This window comes from Macaca nemestrina, chromosome 1, assembly GCF_043159975.1.
Source record: "Macaca nemestrina isolate mMacNem1 chromosome 1, mMacNem.hap1, whole genome shotgun sequence".
Classification (NCBI taxonomy): Eukaryota; Metazoa; Chordata; class Mammalia; order Primates; family Cercopithecidae; genus Macaca; species Macaca nemestrina.
Genome location: NC_092125.1, coordinates 43,696,293 through 43,715,567, shown reverse-complemented (window position 1 = coordinate 43,715,567; position 19,275 = coordinate 43,696,293). Strand labels below are relative to the sequence as shown.

The following is a 19,275-nucleotide window of genomic DNA, read 5'->3' as shown; positions in this document are numbered from 1 at the left end:
CAATTCTGAAATTCTGAAGGACTGCACATGCTGTAGGGATGTTGCAGATAATCTTCAGGGGATAAGGGGGAAAAAATGAACAGTTCTTTCTCTTTGGAATATATTGAAGTGCACATTTATTCATTCCCATCTTCCTAAAATGTTTCTCGTGTCTAGCTATTGACATGGAATTGCTGCAAAGATTCAAGAAACTCTCAGAATTTTTGTCCAAACTTGGTGTCTTCCAACATAGTCTGCCAGAAAAGGCCTGGCATCTCTCCCAGCAAGAATCCCACTGGTAGGCTCTGTAGTTCAGATATCAAAGTAAAAATAAGCCAGTTACCCAAACCAGGATGCAGAGAGCTAAGAGGTCATTGAGCAAATACAGCCTGGATATAGGGTGCTACTCAGGGTCATGAAATAAGTCTGTGTGCAACACACAGATGGGATGACATCATACCACAGGAGGTGAGAAATTTACCATTCCCTTAGAACATTCCTGCTGATTGCTGGGCATGGTGGCTCACGCCTATAATCCCAATGCTTTGGGAGGCAGAGGCCGGTGGATCACCTGAGTTTGAGAGTTTGAGACCAGCCTGACCAACACGGAGAAACTCGGTCTCTACTAAAAATACAAAACTTAGCCAGGCGTGGTGGCATATGCCTGTAATCCCAGCTACTCAGGAGGCTGAGGCAGGAGAATCGCTTGAACCTGGGAGGTGGAGGTTGCAGTGAGCCAAGATCATGCCACTGCACTCCAGCCTGGGCAACAAGAGTGAAACTCCTCACAAAAAATAAATTAATTAATTAAATTAAATTAAAAAAAAAAGAATATTCCTGCTGATAAGATACTTAGAAAGAACATGAACAAATTCAGAGGAGCAAAATTAGATTTCCACCAAATAACAGTTGAATAAAAATGGTCAAAATGAATTAGCCTTTACTTAATCAGGTTAAATAATGGTATAATAGATCTCACTATAGTTACTTCAACTGCTAATTTTTTAATTCCTAGAAAAACCTCCTTACTTTAATGAAATAGTTTCAATGGAGCAAGAACATGGAAGTGAAGAACCACAGTTCAACTCCATCAACGGAGTAACATCATTTGCCAACTAACAAACTGAATCTGCATCTCTTTATTTGCAATGTAAAACCCCATTCGGATAGGAAAAATACATAGTACTAATGTTGGATTTATAAGTCCGGAGTTCAATTTTAGGTTTTGGAGAGAAGTAATCCATTTTTACTTGAGATTTCCAATCTCATATCACCACCATCATCATTATCACCATTATCATCACCACCACCACCATGAGCAACCAACACCATCATCATCAAGAACAACTTGCTTTTGATAGCCAAAGCATTGGGAACACAGCACTCTAGTAAGTGGCAAGGTATTAATTTGCTTTTTATTTTTTAATTATAACAAAAGCAAAATACATGTTTTTGTAATTTCCTATCAATAATTTAGAAGAATTAAATATAAATATAAAATAAAAACCAACACTACTTTAAGAATTGGGTATCTTAATACACTATTAATGGTAAGATTTGCAAAAATGAAGTGTAAGCGGCCATGAAAACAGCTATCTCACTGCCTACAAAGACTAGGGAAGAAAAAATCTCACCTAATTCTCTTGGAAACTGCCAACACTATCTTCAAGCTCAGGAGACATATTTCCTGTCAGCTGGGTCTGATTTGTTGCTCTTAAGCCTCCGGTAGGAAATTTCTCAGAGAAAATATCTAAGGACTTTTTATTTAAGGTTATTTAATTACCACCAACAAATTAATTAGATATTGCAAATGATTTAATTACCTAAGTCACAATTAGCAATATTTATCACCACTAGTATATTTAGAATACTTGGGCAAATTTCTATGTGTTTTCATTTTTTCAGCCAACAAACATTACTGAGTACTGACTATGTTTCAGATACTTTATGTCTTCAAAGATCTCACAGACACTATAAAGTATATTATGCAAAATTAGGAACTAAATCTCTTTCTAGTAGTCAGTTCATTGAAATAGGAAAGTGGTGCTTTCCTTCCGTCAGTGCCTATTACATGCCAGGTATCTAACTCTAGACCAATCATTTATTTTCCACACTAACACTATATAGTAAGTGTTACTGCCATTTTACAAATAAACTATGACTCAAAATGGTTAAATAATTTGCCCAGTCACTCAAAGGTGGAGCTGGAATTCAAATGCAGACATTGCTTGCTCCATGGTTTCTGTCCGTAACTTAATGGGAAATAATAGTACCTACCTCATGGCATTATTATGGATTAGCTAGGTTAATATACATAAAACACTTAGAACAATGCCTGGCATGTAGTAGGCATGATGTAACTTTTGCTATTATTAGTAGTATTCCTCTATATAGCAAAGTGTGACAAAGAATGACCAAATAAAGTACTATAGCATTTAAAATACATCTGTGCATATGTACTATCTAGACATTTACAAATGAAAGTTGATCAACACAATCCTCACACTTACATACTCCATTTAGATTATATACCCTATTTCAGCCTGTGCACGGTGGCTCACGCCTGTAATCCCAGCATTTTGGGAGGCCAAGGTGGGGGAATCACTTGAACCCAGGAGTTCAAGACCAGCCTGAGCAACAGGGTAAAAACCTCTCTCTACTAAAAATACAAAAATTAGCCTGGCATAGTGGTGCACAACTGTATCCCAGCTACTACTTGGCAGACTGAGGTAGGAGGATCACCTCGGCCCAGGAGGCAGAGGTTGCAGTGAGCTGAAGGTTGCAGTGAGCCAAAAGTTGCAGTGAGCCAAGATTGCACCACTGAACTCCAGCTTAGATGTGAATGAGACCCTGTCTCAAAAAAAAAAAGATTATATATCCTATTTAAAAACAATATTTGTTATATCTTATTTAATTCTTCTGAAATCTGAAATATTTCTAGATACTTAAAATTTACTACAAATTTCAATAAAATAGATAAAATTAGATTTTTTCCTCTGTTTTACTGATGGAAAAAGCGTGTTACTTACCATGTCACGTGGCACATGTTAAAAAGAGTATGATAATATAACAAGCATGTGGTTATAATATTATTTTCATACTTAGTGAAGTAATTCTCATCATTAAATACTGACTTCATCAACCATCTTGAGAAATATTTCCTTTTTTGTTGCAATGTTCTCTCTGGTGACATGGCCTAATTAATGACAGACATCTACCCTTTCCTGATACCACAGAAGACAAATTAATACTTCTCATGTTCATACAGAAATAACATCAAGGAGAAAATGAGGCTTTGTCTGGCACTTTGATTTCTATGTCACAACATGTGATTACGGAGGAGACGTCAGCTACACACTAGATATACTCAAATTGAACAAGGACTCCTGGGTTGGTCCCCAGCCTTAAAAATCCTCCTCATAAGGGAACAACCAGTGGAATCAACAGAAAACTATTTATGTTGTCAGGTAAATAGGAAAACAATCTTAAAACCTTAAACTCCTACTATATATGTAAAAACTTCCCCTTCTCTCCCACACTTATGTAAGCTTTACTCAGAAGCAGTATAAGCATTTGAAAATTAAGCAGCCACTGTATCAACTTAACAGTGACAAATTGCTTTAGCCTATTTTGTAAAATTTTGCAAAAGTCACTCACATGATTTTATTTCTAAATTGGGGTGAATTAATAATATAAACAATATTTTAAAAATAACAACTATAAATTTTTCGTGAGATAATTACCAGATTTTGTTCTAAAATATGGTTTTAAATGCAAGCAGTAATATGCTGGCTTGTGTTGCAACTGGAAAAGAAAGTACTCACATAATGACATTTCAAACTGCTGATGCGATTCAAATAACCCATTGAAGTTAACATGGAAACATGACAGATAAGGGTAATGACCAAGACTTCCCTATAGTGTTATTGTTACATTGAGGTTCATTCAGCAATTAAGAAATTATACATCTATTGGGTGCAATTATGCATTTTCCCTCTGTGCAAGGCACTATGGGTTTAAAAAATGACAATGTGATATTGTGAAATATATATTTTGCTTTGTCCCATTTCCTGACATATAGCTCCTAACATCCTTTGAATCTCGGTAGTGATAAAAGTTTATTTTGCATGCTAATTGGTGACTGGTGGTACCCAGATGGCTTCAGGATGGGGCTAATCACCAGAAAGACCAAGGCAGGATGGAACTTTCAATCCCACCCTCAAAATCCAGGGAAGGGAGAGGAGATGAAGGCAGAGATGATCACTGATGGCCCGTGATGTCATCAATCATGTCTACAGAAGGACATCTCCTTAAAAACCAAAAACAAAAAAGCCAGAGTTTGGAGAGCTTCTAAAATAGCTAAACATGCAGAGAATAGCTGAACACATAGAGGTTCCTGGAGGATGGTGTGAAGCTGTGTGCCTGTTTGATCAGAAGCATAGGAAGCCCAGGGCTTGTGACTGGCATTTAAAGTAGGTGCAGTTTGGTGGGATTAAGCCCTTAACCTGTGGGGTCTCATGCTAAATGAGTTGATTTCTGAATTGAATTAAATTCATGGGCACCCAGTTGGGGCCTAGAGAGTTGGAGATTTGGTTGTTGGTGTGGAAAAAAAACTTACACATTTAGAAGTGCTGTAAATTGAAATTGACCATAGTAAATAATAGCAGTCTGTGAGGATTAGATGAAGTAAAGTATGCTATCAACTCCCAAAATTTAAAAAAAATGTTAGTTGGTAGCTTTCTTTAAATAATTTAGTGGGTTGATATGCTTGCTAATTGCTCATTTGGTCTCTCTTCCCAGGAGTCAAAACACTGAGAAAGGAGTATTGTTTTCCCTGCTACTGCATTCTATCATTTAGCCTTTCCAACACTTAGACATCTTTTCCACCAGCTCACTTAAAGCCACCAGGTTTGGCTTAATACACATTTTCACATAGTCTATTTTTGCTGAAAATTAAAATGTCCACAGTGTATCGCTTCTTCATAACAATTCTCTTATACACTTGAATTACTTATTAAGTCATCCTTTTTTACTTTTGTTTGGTTTTGGTTTTTGTTTGAGATGGAGTCTTGCTCTGTCGCCAAGGCTGGAGTGCAGTGGCACAATCTCAGCTCACCATAACCTCCGCCTCCTGGGTTCAAGCGATTCTCCTGCCTCATCCTCCTGAGTAGCTGAGATTACAGGCACGTGCCACCAGGCCTGGCTGATTTCTGCATTTTCAGTAGAGATGGAGTTTCGCCATGTTGGTCAAGCTGGTCTTGAACTCCTGACCTCATGTGATCTGCCTGTTTTGCCTCCCAAAGTGCAGAGATTATAGGCATGAGCCACTGCACCCGGCCTTTTTTTGTTCCTTTTATAATCTAAATAAGTCTAATTTTTTAGTCTTTCCTTCTAAGTTCTATTTAGAGACCCTTTAACATTTCTCTCTTTTAAGTTTTAGAGAGCATTCTCTTCATCTAAAATTAAAGTACTCTAACATCTTTATAGTACACAGATTCCTTGGATGAAAGGCAAAAGTAACTGAAACATGATATTCATTCATACATGTTATTGCATGAAATTGGAATGTTTTATACCAGAAACTTGCCCCTAACTATGGAGATGGTAGATTACATTTGGCAGATAAATTAAGTGAATACCCAATTTTTCCTATAGAAAAACCTAATTTAGTTATCAGTTGAAATTCCACATTTATTCCTTTTCATAGACCCCATTTTGGTTCAGAAAGAATTTAAAGGACTTACTCTGTAACACAGTCCTACAAAATTCCAGATCCTTAAGCTTTCAAATATGAATGTTTGTAGAATCAGATGATCTAACTTGACATTTTAAGTCTGACTGCTTTATGATACTTTTTAATTTAGAAATAATTCCATGTGGTGGATGCTTGTTAAGTACCAAATAGATTTTTAAAATATGCAGAATAACTTCTGAAATGTTATAGATATGAGATAAACTTCCCAACAAGTGGAACAGTTATAAGTAATCCATTCTGAAGACCAAGTGAGGTCATCATCTCAACACCAAAGGTCTTCAGGTAAATTCTATGTACTTACCATTTTTAAATACATCTCATACTCTTTAAAAAGTGTTCAGAGGGCTAGGTGCGGTGGCTCACACCTGTAATCCTAGCACTTTGGGAGGCCGAGGTGGGCAGATCATGAGGTCAGGAGTTCGAGATGAGCCTGGCCAGCATGGTGAAACCCCATCTCTACAGTGATTTTCAGGGAGCAAGGGAAGATAACCATAAGGTCTGACTGCCTGAGGGGTCGGGCAAAATAGAGCCATATTTTTCTTCTTACAGACAGCCTATAAATGAATGTGCAAGTAGGCGAGATATCACTAAATTCTTCTCCTAGCAAGGAATATTAAATATTAAGAACCTAGGAAAAGAATAGCATGCCTGGGGGGAGGTCTATAAATGGACACTCTGGGAGTGTCTGTCTTATGCGGTTAAGATAAGGACTGAAATACATCCTGGTCTGCTGCAGTACCCTTAGGCTCATCAGGGTGGGGAAAAATTCCTGCCCTGGTGAATTTGAGGTCAGACCAGTTCTCTGATCTTGAATCCTGTTTTCTGTTGTTTAAGATGTTTATCAAGATGATACGTGCACAGCTGAACATAGACCCTCATCAGTAATTCTAATTTTGCCCTTGCCTTGTGGTCTTGCTTTGCCCTTTGAAGCATGTAATCTCTGTGACCTAATCCCTATTCGTACAGCCCCTCCTCTTTTGAAATCCGTAATAAAAACTTGCTGGTTTTGCAGCTCAGGGGTCATCATGGTCCTACCAATATGTGATGTCACCCCCAGAAGCCCAGCTGTAAAATTCTTCTCTTCGTACCCTGTCTCTTTATTTCTCAGACCAGCCGACACTTAGGGAAAATAGAAAGAACCTATGTTGAAATATTGGGGGCTGGTTTTTCTGATAAACATATTTAAATAAGCTTTAAGTCATTTTAAAAAGCAACAATTTTGTGGCATAAGATGATACCATTCCTCAGTTGTTTCTACTAAAAAGCACTTTTACCATTCTACTGAAAAGAACTTATACCGCTCTACTGAAAAGAACTTATACCACTCAACATGCAATGATGGAACTGCTGTCGTATCCTTATACCTAACAGAACTAGGAGCTGCCTACAAATAAACCTTGGAAAGAATTATTTTTTCTCCAAAATAAACTTTTTAGAACTCAACTTTTTAATATTTAAGGGAATATATCACTAGATCCTTACTTTATAATCTATACTTCCATTTATATAAAGCAGATAGGAGATGTTTCTTCTTATAAAATTGACCTAAAATCTATTTTTATCTTAAATACTGTTGCTTTTCTTTTTGAGAGGCATTATTTGTTAATTTATGTTCTTAGTTATTTCTTATTTTTAAACATTTATTTTTTCAATTATATTAAATATGAAAGTGATAAAGCACATTCTCAATATCTAGAAAACAAAGAGAACAAATTACTCATACATAATTCAATCCTCTAATAAAATTAATGTGAGCATTTAGGAAAATTTAAATTCTATTTACACAAAGTTTAAAAATAATCCATTTCTTTTAAGTATTTTTTCAAGTACAGAAAAGCATGAAATGATTTATGAAAAATGCAAGTTAACTGCCTGAAGTAGATCTTAAAACGGAAAAACAAAAAAACTACAAGTCAAAAAGTCACTTATAGTTCTGCTGCCCCCAAACAATCATGTACACATTTGGTATATATCAATCTAGTTATCTTTTTTCTCCTAGCATAGCAGTGTTGGCTTCCATTTGTTTGTTTGCATAGCTGGACTTCTGAGTCTTATGGTAAACCCTGCTTCAGGGTATTCCTTTCCTGGGGAATTTCCTGTGTCTAAGGATATCATTATCCTCGTGGTAAGGAATTCTCATAATGAAGTAAGCATATCAACTCATTCACATTCTCACATGCTCATCAGTGTGGCTGATTCAAACAGTCATAGTTTCTGAGGTTAGCTTTGCCTCCCAAGGCTTTTTTGATGAGTTGGTAATGAGCTTGATAATAGTCACTGAGGGAAGTTCACCAGTTCTTCATACCATGGCTTCTCCAATTTGGATTTTTTTGTTTTTCCTTTTTAAGATCTACTTCAAGCCGTTAAGTTGCATTTTTAATAAATCATTTTAAGAAAGCTATATATTTGGCATTTTTCTTGAACTGTTGGACATTTGAGAATGTCCTTTTGATGGCTTTTTATAGGAAAGACAACTTAACTGGATTAAATTCTTGGATTCCATTTTTTTTTTAAACTACTTGCATCTTTCTTATTATTGTGTCAGTTGGAATTCTCAATTGCAAACAACAGAAACCAGGTTGGCTGACTTAAGTAGAAAAGGAATTCATTGGGAAAATTTTTCCTGAGGTACAGAATCAAAAGGAAACTGGATATCAGATAGAAATGGTGTGGCTAGACCGCTGAGAACCCAGCCAACATCAGTCTGTTAAAGTGATGGTGAAGGGCCACTGGGACATTTGCTTCTGCTGTTGGACTCTAAATTCCATAATGCTGCCAAAATTAGAATTTTTTCAGTGTTCATGGTCTTGGCAAGAGTGAAAGTCCCACTGGGAGCATATTAGTGGCTGGCTGTGGGTCATGTGATCTAGGGAATAAGGAAAATGAATTATCTGACCTCCCTTGTTTTCTGCTTCCCACCAAGATAATAAATAATTCCTCCCCAAATTAGGGAAAGTATTCAGACCCTAAGAGCAAAATTATGACAAATATCCACTGCAATTATCTTCTAGCTTCTAGCATAAGAAGTCAGACACAAATCTGATTTTATCTTTCGGTTTACAATGGGTTTAGTCATATGCTTATGGGGAATGAGTAGATTGTTCCTACTAGTAATTTCAAATTCAGCCAGGATGTGTCTAGATGAAGTTCTCCCTTCATTTACCTTGGTTAATCTACTCACTCAAGACAACTTTTTCTCCCTAGAACAGTTTTCTTCAATTATATCTCGGACTATTTCTTTAGTTTCAATTGTCTTTGTTTCCTAAACTCCTATAAATTTTAGATTAAACTTATTTTTTTATTTCCACTTAAAAATCATATTATTCAACTGTTAGTTCTTTTCCTCAATATTCTGAAAGACTTCTCAAATTTATGCACCACATCCATGATTTTTTACATAGTATAAATTCTGCTCTTCAGTGCCTCTATTACATATTTGCACTAAAATATTGCATTTTAAAAATCAAATCTTTTCTGACTTCTTCCATTCCACTTATTATTATTACTATTATTATCATTATTATGGAGATGGAGTCTCGCTCTGTTGCCCAGGCTGGAGTGCAGTGGTGTGATCTCAGCTCACAGCAACCTCCGCCTCCCAGGTTCAAGAGAGTCTCCTGCCTCAGCTTCCCAAGTAGCTGGGACTACAGATGTGTGCCATCATACCTGGTTAATTTTTGGTATTTTTAGTAGAGACAGGGTTTCACCATGTTAGCCAGGATAGTCTCAATATCCTGACCTCATGATCTGCCTGCCTCAGCCTCCCAAAGTGCTGGGATTACAGGCATGAGTCACTGTGTTCAGCCCATTCCACTTATTATTGTCCTTTTGTCTTAGCCGGTTCTTGCCTTATGTTATGGTTTGAATGTGTCTCCCTGAATTTGTGTGCTGAAAACTTAATCTCCAATGTAACAGCATTGGGAGATGAGGCCTCATGAGAGATGTTTAGGTTTCTGCCCACATGAAAACATTAATACCCTTAATTAAAAAGCTCACAGGAGTAGATGTGCTCTTTTGCTTTCTTTGTCTTTCTGCCCTCTACCATGTGATGACGCAGGAAGAAGGGCTTCACTAGATGCCCCAGTCTTGATCTTGGACCTCCTAGCCTTCAGCACTGTGAGCCAATAAATTTCTGTTCATTATAAATTACCCAGTCTCAGGGATTCTGTTACAGCAGCAAAAAAAACAGACTAAGATACCGTATGAATATACACTGTCATCTAAAAGAAGTGAAGTCTTTTTGAAAGATAATGGGCAGACCAAATACTTTTTCCCCTTGTCTCTAGAATAAGCTGCTTTCAAAGCGTCCATTTCTTGTAAGTATTCCCTGCCTGCCTTGTTTTGTTCCTCAGCATTTCTACTTAAGTCCTATGCTTCATTTCCCCCCTACTGTTTTATTTATTTCAATAGTTTTCTGTTTATTCATCTTCAAATGAAGTGACATTCATCCAAAACTAGTGTCTTTTAACAAAGTGTTTGGATGGACTTGACTTCATTCTCACTCTGCTTCTGTTCTGGAGGAGCTGAACCCCCTTTTCAGCTCTGCAGCTAAGTGAGAGTCTGACGTACATGGCTCCTTGCCCAGTCCTCATCTATGGAGCTCTTTTGGCTGAGATGTGATGCTCCCCTCTGCAACCATCTGTTTCTAAAATTCCTAACTGACACTCGTATCGATGTTTCTCTTGCTTTCAAATACTTTCATTGGTGGGAAACATACATCACAGGTTACATATATCCAAGGTTACAATTTTCTACCTGGGACCAGGTTGCCTGCTCATTTACTATCCTGCTAGTTTCCTAACTGAATAGTTAGAGCTAGTATGAGAAAATAGCATTCTGGCTTCTTCAAAGAGTAACATTTTCTTTTTGGAGCAAACTATAAAACAAGGACAAAGATACTTCCTATTTTCATGTGAACAGAAAAAGGATGGAGCACTGTTAAGATTTTCATTCCAGTGATCTTAAAATATAGATAAATATTCTATATACATATTTATATAAGAAAAAAATCTTTATATGTAATACATATAAAATTCCTCCTAGGATTTTTGCTGCTGTTAATTGCTGCTAGTTTATAGTATTCTTTAGCTTTGTCTTTTTGAAGACTTTATATATAATTTATTGTCAGGTAAAGAAAGGCTGCAATACTAGACATATACTATCTTAAAGAAGAAAATTCTTGCTAATTATATTTTGTAAAATTACTACAAAAAACTTGTAAAATCTAGATTTTTAACTCTTAAAAGTATTCCAGATAGAAATAGTTCCCAAACATACCAGTGGAAGTATAACAACATAAATGAGGCTGTGAATTAAGCTGCTGATTCCCCTTTAAACAAGAAAACTATTCCTAAAGTATTCAATCCAAGTATTATTTTGTCTTTTAAGTTTTCTAAAACTATTTGTTATTTCTGCTTTTAAAAAGATTTAACTGCATTAAAGTGAAATTAATTTGTAATGTAAGATTTAATGCCAATAGTTTATCAGCTCTCATATTATCATAAACTTTACCTTTAGGTATGGCAGTTTACTTCATCAAATACCCATAGCTTTCCAATAGTGCATTCAACCATAAAATAATACACTTAGGTAAGTACAATTAGCAAAAGTCTCTTATTTTTACTGAGCAGTACTATCAATTCTAGAGTATATTTTTGTTAGATTTTTGAAACATCCTTTATCATCAAAATTGGCCCCTCAAACTCAAGGCCAACTAGACAGGCCATAAAATAACACCTCTAGACAGATTTACACCACTAATACAGATTACCCAGTAATGATGTACTGTCATACAGTTTTTATATTTATGTTTTGTGTATTATATAACATTTTACCTCAGCACTTTGTAAATTGTTGGATAATAATGGCTTTATTTTACTAGAAAGAAGAGAGTCAAGGGCTTCCCTTAAAGATACACATTTCTAGATCATATGGTTCATTCTGTAGAATGGATATATATGCTGTTTTCAGAAAATGTCCATGGAATTACTTGAGAAGGCTATTAAAATGCAGATTCCCAGGTCACACACCAGACCTATAGAAAAAACATCGCTTGATGTGGGGTTAGAAATATGCATTTTTAAAAAAGTCCTTGGGTAATTCCTTACTCATGGAAGTTTGAGAATCACCGCTCTAATGAACTAAACAGAAAAATTATGGACTGTAATGTTAACTTGGAGAAACAAGGAAGGCTCTGATTTGTTTACAATCTCATTCTAAGGGACTTCAAATAAAGAACCAAGATCAAATTTCAGAAGTCCATTAGCACTTATTTTATCCGAAACAATCAGTTCGGTAAAATAGTTCCAGAGTTCTAGTAACCCAAGTTGCTAGAACTTGGATCGACTCATATTATCTAGGCAGTTTCATGTGGAAATGTGGTGAACCATTTACAAAAGCAACATTTCCCTAAAGGATTCCCCAGATCAACTAACAAAAGACACACATTCTGATTGCAGCATATATTTCAACTGCCAGGGAGAAAACTATAATCAGATGTCAACCATTTTGTTCATTCTCATGGTAGTTTCGCTTTTCTGTCATTAATAACATACTAAGAGTTAGCCTTGAAGCTCAATGGTCATTTTCTTAGGTAACCTTGCTAAAAAGTTACCTGAGACTGTTACTTCAGGCATGTTATAAAATTGTTTCTAATACCACAATCAAATAGACCCAATTCTGGTGCAATCAGTCTCCCACATCAAGGAACTGAAATAAAATATTCTGCTGAGGCAGTAACTGAACCTTTCAGCTTAACAGTGAAAAACTGCCAACAGTAATTTTTTCATTACATTAAGACTCCCAGCTGGTCTATAGACATTTAGAAGCCAAATATGTTTCCACTGAAAGAGAAACTTTGGAGTGGTTTCTCCTCGTCATTTGATGATCCTGAACAATATATATTTAGTAGCCATTAACCACATTGCTCATAAATTCATTTTCAACTATTGGAACATGTAATCTATGAATATATAATTCAAAATTGGCTCACAATTAGTTTATTTTCAATAGGCACTTGTGTGTGTACATGAGTGTGTAAGACAAATAATGTTAAAAACAACTCTGCTTATGTTTCAATAAAATTTCACCAAGATGAGACGCATCTTAAACCTTTATTTTAAAGGTATTAGTGAGAATTACCACACAATTTCACAACGAAAGGTAAATTAGTTATGTATGCAATAACACAGTACTTAAATTGGGAAGAAATTGTTTTTTGACCAATTATTAATTAGTATGCTTTGTAAAAAATCCACAAGATGGATTAAAGAATTTAAAACTATTAAATTATCCAGAGACAATTTTTATATTGTCTTAAAATAAACATCTTCAACCACTATGATTAGTTATGATTGTATTAAAGTTTCCTATTTGTTAGTGATGTTTTAGTTTCCAGTTTTCTTGGCCATAGACCACTGAATACGCTTAAGCATTCCATCACTCAAAACGATAATTATTTGGGTAGATACTCTCACTCTCAAATAGCCAACTTGGGAGGACAAAAATTTTAAAAAAAGAAGACAGAAAGATGTCATAATTCAGAAGTTACCAAAAGCACTGTACCTTGCACTGTGAGGAAAACTGAAGCGGCTGATGATCCACCTTCACTAGAAACCATACAAAGATACTCTCCAGCATCGTTGAATTTCACACTCTTCAGCTCCAATGACAGATTAGTCAAGGTCCTAATTCTTGCTGGCTCTGCCAGTCTGACATCTCTGTCATTCCTCTGCCAGGTTAGATTGTAATCCACTGCGCTGATGATGAGACATGTTAACACTGCTGTCTCTCCAGGAGTGACTGTAACATTGCTAGGCACTTGGATGACTGGAGGCGGTTCTGTGTGAAATCAAAAAATTCAAATCAAGAGATCTAAAAGCCATTTTGCTCACTTACAGATGTGGTTTAAAAACTGAATAAGGATGTATTGAATATCCAGTAGGAAAGATGCAGTGCAACAGAACTTACTCCATTAATGCATATGACTATGAGCCCCCCCAAAATTATCACTGAAAGGATGCTTTAGAAAGTAGTACACAATTACATACCAAAGGATACTCAAGCCAAATTATAGACATGAGAGTCAAAGAGGCATGGCAAAAGAGTATAACTTGACTGATTTAGGATTGCAAAATGAGGCCAAGTTTTTATTGATGAAAGTAGCATTTGCGAACTTTTAAATTTTAAAAATATATATTTAGCATTGTAAAGAAAATAGCACACAAAGGATAGTAAACATGAAAATGACAGTATCATCTTTCAGGGGAGTTACAGTCTCATTAAGAAGACATAGGACAATAGAAGAGTAAGATAAATGTTCAAGCAAAAATGGGGAACAGTTTGATTTATGAAGTTCAGGTGAACAGTAGGAACAGACCATTAATAAAATTGTACACAGAGCCATATACGCAAAAGGCATTGAGTAATGCATGTGTTTCAGATATGGTCAAAGGCCAATTACTAATTAAATATTTAACCAACATTTTTGCAGAAAATCACATTTCTCTAGTTCATTGGTTCTTTTTATTATTTTACTTTAAGTTCCGGGGTACATGTGCAGAACATGCAGGTTTGTCACATAGGTGTACGTGTGCCATGGTGGTTTGCTACACCTATTGACCTGTCCTCTAAGTTGCCTCCCCTTGCCCCCCACCCCCCAACAGGCCCTGGTGTGTGTTGTTCCCCTCCCTGTGCATGTGTTCCCATTGTTCAACTCCTACTTATGAGTGAGAACATGCGGTGTTTGGTTTCCTTTTCCTGAGTTAGCTCTAGTTAGTTTTGAGAGTGAATCTAAATTCTCTCTCCAAAGCTGTCTCTGCTCAAATGCTTTAAAATGATCCCCGGGCGCGGTGGCTCAAGCCTGTAATCCCAGCACTTTGGGAGGCCGAGATAGGCGGATCACGAAGTCAGGAGATCGAGACCATCCTGGCTAACACGGTGAAACCCCGTCTCTACTAAAATACAAAAAAAATTAGCCGGGCGAGGTGGCGGGAGCCTGTACTCCCAGCTACTCGGGAGGCTGAGGCAGGAGAATGGTGTGAACCCAGGAGGCGGGGCTTGCAGTGAGCTGAGATCCGGCCACTGCACTCCAGCCTGGGCAACAGAGCCAGACTCCATCTCAAAAAAAAAAAAAAAAGATCTCCTGTAGCAATACATTATAAATAATGCCGCAATAAAAACTGCAGTGATCTATGCTAGCTAGAAATTCATGTGTCTGTTTTAGTTTAATATGAAAGTGTGTCAAATATTCAAGATCAAACTTTATCCCCGTGCTATTTAAAACTATGTATGAGTGCAGATTAATATAATAAGCCTAGAATGGAGACTGAAAACAAGTATACCAAAACCACAGTGGTTATCTTTGAGTGATATAATATGTGTGTTTTCCATATTTTGTTATATTTATCATTGTTTTCCAAACTGTTTCTAAGTAGTATATGCTATTTTAAGTTAAAAAAATGTTTTATTATTTTGTTATTTTTTAAATCTCTTATGAAAATAGCTAGTGAATACATTGGAAAGAATACAGGACAAAGGAAGCTTTGATTGGAGTCTGGCTAGGGTTCACAGATAAAATGCAGGACACTTTGTTAAATCTGAATTTCAGATACAAATACAATAATATTTCAGTACAAGTATGCCTTGTGTAATATTTGGGTCACACATATGTGATATTCAAATTTAACTGGGCATCCTGTGTTTTTAATTTGCTAAATTTGGTAATAATAGGCCACCTAGTTCTACCCCTAATTAGTTGTGTGACTTTAGATAAGTCAATTTAGTGATATTAATAGTTTAGTTTTTCTATCTGAAAAATAAGATGATTAATTTATCATAAAGACTCCTTCTAGCTCTCAGATCCCTATGAAACAAACATGCTGAAGGTTAGACACCCCTTTCCAGTGCTGCTCACATCCAATTACTTCTTAATGAAGGAAGAAAGACCTAGCTCTCCTCGCTCAATTCAGGGCCCTCCCAGCTCCAGAGCTGCCTGTAGGCCCTTGCTGCAACTGTAGCTCAGTTCCTCTTCTTCCACTTCCCTCATTCCCTTACAGGTGCTTTTCCCTAGAGAACTCTCCAAAAACCCTCTTGCATACAAACTCCACCCCAGATACTAGTTTCTCTTAGAATATAAATTCAAATAAGTACCTGCCAACTTTCTAATAACATACATGAGCAGATGAGATTTGAAATAATGACATACGACACCACCACTGCATAAATACTTCAAGACAATAAATATTATACACATGGAAATATTTAGACATATGTGAATAAATTTGGTAGGAATAGGGGAATGATGAGGGAGAATTACAGCAGTTTGTGAAGGAGGCCAAGATTATGGATTATCAGAAATAACCTGTTCTAGGAGTACAAAGGGCAGCCATTCCTGAGTGAAAGCAGGCTGGGATTAGGGTAGCAGAAAGGAAACCTCAATAATCAGGGAGGAACAGTGACAAGCGTAGGCTTGGGACATTAGGACCATGAGACTGAGAATCAGGAGGCCAGGAATCTACATCTTACGACCTATCTACCCATTTGATCATAAACAGGTCACCTGCTTCCTCTGGGTTCTGTTTCATTAGCTATAAAATGATAAGGTGGTGTAAGATTATTTCCAAATCTTAGCCTTTCTAAAAGAATATTCTGTAATTATAATTTAAGGTTTCCTGTCACTGACATGCCCTTGACAAGTTTTCTCTCTTCAGATTTTTACCTAAACTCAGAATTTTAGTACTCTGTGTGTGTGTGTGTGTGTGTGTGTGTGTGTGTGTGTGTGTGTGTGTGTTGGGTGAAGGTCATTGTGTTAGTAAAACAATTCAGTACAGATAATTAATATAACTTAGTATCAAACCAAACTACCAAATGTAATTTGAAAAGAATAAGTTTTTCATGCTTCTGCAGTTTCACTCATTTGATTCTGTGTGTTTATATTCAATAAAAGAGAAGAACAATGCTTTCTACACCTATTGTGCATTTAAAACAATCAATAACCCAATAACCAACATTTCAAATGAACCAAAAGTCCTCAAACATGTCAACTAGTAAAAAAGTGCTGGCAAAAACTGAGGCGACATATTGGTAGAACTTGGGCATTTCTTTAAACTGCTCTTGGGTGTTCCTTGACTTTATAAAATAAAATAATATCCATAATGGCATGAGAATATTAGTGTTCAATAATGCTTTGCTTCCTAATACCCCTTTAAAAAATATAAGATCTAATTATCCTGTGAATTTGCACCTGATTCCAGTATGCTGATAATTAGTTACAGTGCGGTGGCTGAGCTGGGACCTCAGCCTAGGCTAGGGGAAATTCGGAAGTGGGTGGAGCTTAAAGACTGGCGTATTAGGCAACAGCTAACCCAGAAAACAAAAAGTCCACTCTTTCAAGTTCAAAGGGGCACTCACTTGTGACTTCTGCTGTTACAGTCATTGCCCTTGCCATCACCGTTTCTGCCCTATTCTTTTTAAATTGACTGAGTGGAAAACAATTCCTGAAAGTCAGCTCGGGCACAGTACAATTTCCTAGTTATTCCATTGCCTGGCTGGCACAGATCACAGACGGCTACTAGAAGGACATGTGTAGAATACACATATGGAAGTTCCTGACACTGTCAAGCCCAATTCATGACAGTCAGTTCACAAGTTCTTCCTGGCACTTCCCAGTTATTTATGCAAGATGTCTGAATCAACTCACTCAAACCTCTTTCCTTGTTGTCCTTCTCTTAAAAAGTATTGCTGGGAAAAATACTCAAGTGTTCAAGTATTTGTTTTCCCAGAAGCTGAGGAATGTTGACATAACTCCAATGCTTTTTGTAATTATTGAACATGAAAAAATGAATAGTTTGTGATGTATGTCAACTTGCTAAATTGTTTCAGAAGACAAACGTTTTCTAGCAGTAACAGAATACAAATAGTTTAACTGCAAGAAGAACATGCTTGTCTGACTTGCATGCTTCTGCTTTAAGGTTTTGAAATTACTGATAGCAAACAACAAATCCTAGACTTCTAAATATATGATATACCTATAATTATAAGCTTCTTTTGTCTTAACTTGTCTGAAGAAAATGCACCCCAGTACTAAAAGCAAATATAGACATTGTAACAAATTCAACAGCAGCAATATATAGGTCAGAATAGGTTACAATTAAACACATAGCAACACTAGTCCACAAGGCAGGTAGAAAATCATTCAGCCTAAACAAAGTTTTCCATTATAGATAAACACCAAGAAAATGACTTAATCCTGATCATTGATTATAAATGGTAGTCTTTTATCCCCTAAAAATTAGGTGAGATGAGAGGAAAAATTATTTTTTTCACTTTAATGTATTTTACCTTATAAAATAATATGAACTATATCTCCCATCTATTCATAGGAAACATACTATCTGAATGCAAAATAATTAGCACTACTTCTACCCTTCTTAGTGCGAATATTGTAGCCACTGAGGTCCTGTGTTCTTAGAATATAATCGTTTTCATTATTATCTTTAATTTAAATATCAGAATCTACTCATAAAAATGCTCTGCTCATTATGAATATGGGAGAGGAAGAGTGAACATTTAACCTTGTTTTGATCAGAATAGATCCTTCACTTAAATTTTATTTTCTCACGGGAAAATGCTATATGATCATTTCAAAAACTATTCCTTAGTCCCCGACAATAATGATAACAACAATAATAATAATCACTAATGTCTATGAAGTGTTTCTATGTGGCAGGCTCTCTTCTAAGTGCCTTGCATATATTACATATCATTTAATACTCACTGTTTCCCATGAAATATAGACTGTTCTTGTTGTTATGCTTTTTTTATAGTTAGGGAAACCAAGGCATAATTATTATCCTTAAATAATTAGCCCAAGGAGGGTCATGTATCTGATACATGGTGAAGCCAGGATTTGAGTTCTCCATTCAGTGGAGAGATAGACAATAATAAAATAATCATAAAGACAACTGTATAAACACAAACTGGTTAACAAACATCCCATTTCCACAGCTGCATTAATACTTGGGCAACTGCAAAGAAATTAGTGGTAATTACCTGATACATCAAAAAATGTCTGTGCCCGTCCAGTACCTGCACTGCTGACAGCGATGCACTCATAGAAACCTTCGTCAGACAAAGTGACCTTTTCAATATCTAAGTTCACACTGGCAGATTCTCTGGAGGGAAGATAATGGAAAACTTTTAGTTACTACAAAATAAGACCAAGTTGAAAGCAATGATTCACTATTTTTCTTGAAGTTTCATTCAAAAGAACAATGTAAATAAAATAAACTGATAAAACTGCAGGGTTCTTTTTAACTTAAAATGACACACCGTTTATATTTTACTAGAACATGAGGCTTTTCTACTCTGAGCAAAAGACACAACATAAACAATAATTATAGAGGTTGAAAATTTATTTAGGGATATATTTTGTAGCTATGTCAAAATATAAGATAACAGAGCTGGCAAAGAAATACTCATTAATCCTCTCTCCTTTTATTTTTTCCAGTTTTTGGTCATGTCAGTAGGAATCTTACACAAAG

The 19,275-nt window shown here is 36.1% G+C and overlaps 1 protein-coding gene and 1 long non-coding RNA gene across 12 annotated transcripts in view; one reads left to right on the top strand and one right to left on the bottom strand.

Annotated features, from left to right (window-relative positions):
- LOC105484596 (hemicentin 1) overlaps positions 1–19,275 on the bottom strand; it is a 514,524-nt gene that overhangs the window by 240,168 nt on the left and 255,081 nt on the right. For all 9 annotated transcript variants that reach the window (XM_024793708.2, XM_024793713.2, XM_024793709.2 and 6 more), the window contains 2 exons: positions 18,785–18,906; positions 13,298–13,573 (listed from right to left, as the gene is read on the bottom strand). In XM_024793708.2, the coding sequence (XP_024649476.2) occupies positions 13,298–13,573; positions 18,785–18,906 (398 nt within the window). The remainder of the gene's footprint in view (positions 1–13,297; positions 13,574–18,784; positions 18,907–19,275) is intronic.
- Positions 1,189–19,275, top strand: part of LOC139357969 (uncharacterized) — a 29,560-nt gene continuing 11,473 nt past the window's right edge. Inside the window, exons 1-2 of one of the 3 annotated variants that reach the window (XR_011612103.1) lie at positions 1,189–1,367; positions 5,924–6,016. This is a non-coding gene — a long non-coding RNA (uncharacterized lncRNA). Of the gene's footprint in view, positions 1,380–5,923; positions 6,017–19,275 lie in introns of all 3 variants that reach the window. The other 2 variants (XR_011612102.1, XR_011612104.1) reach the window with 2 other exon arrangements.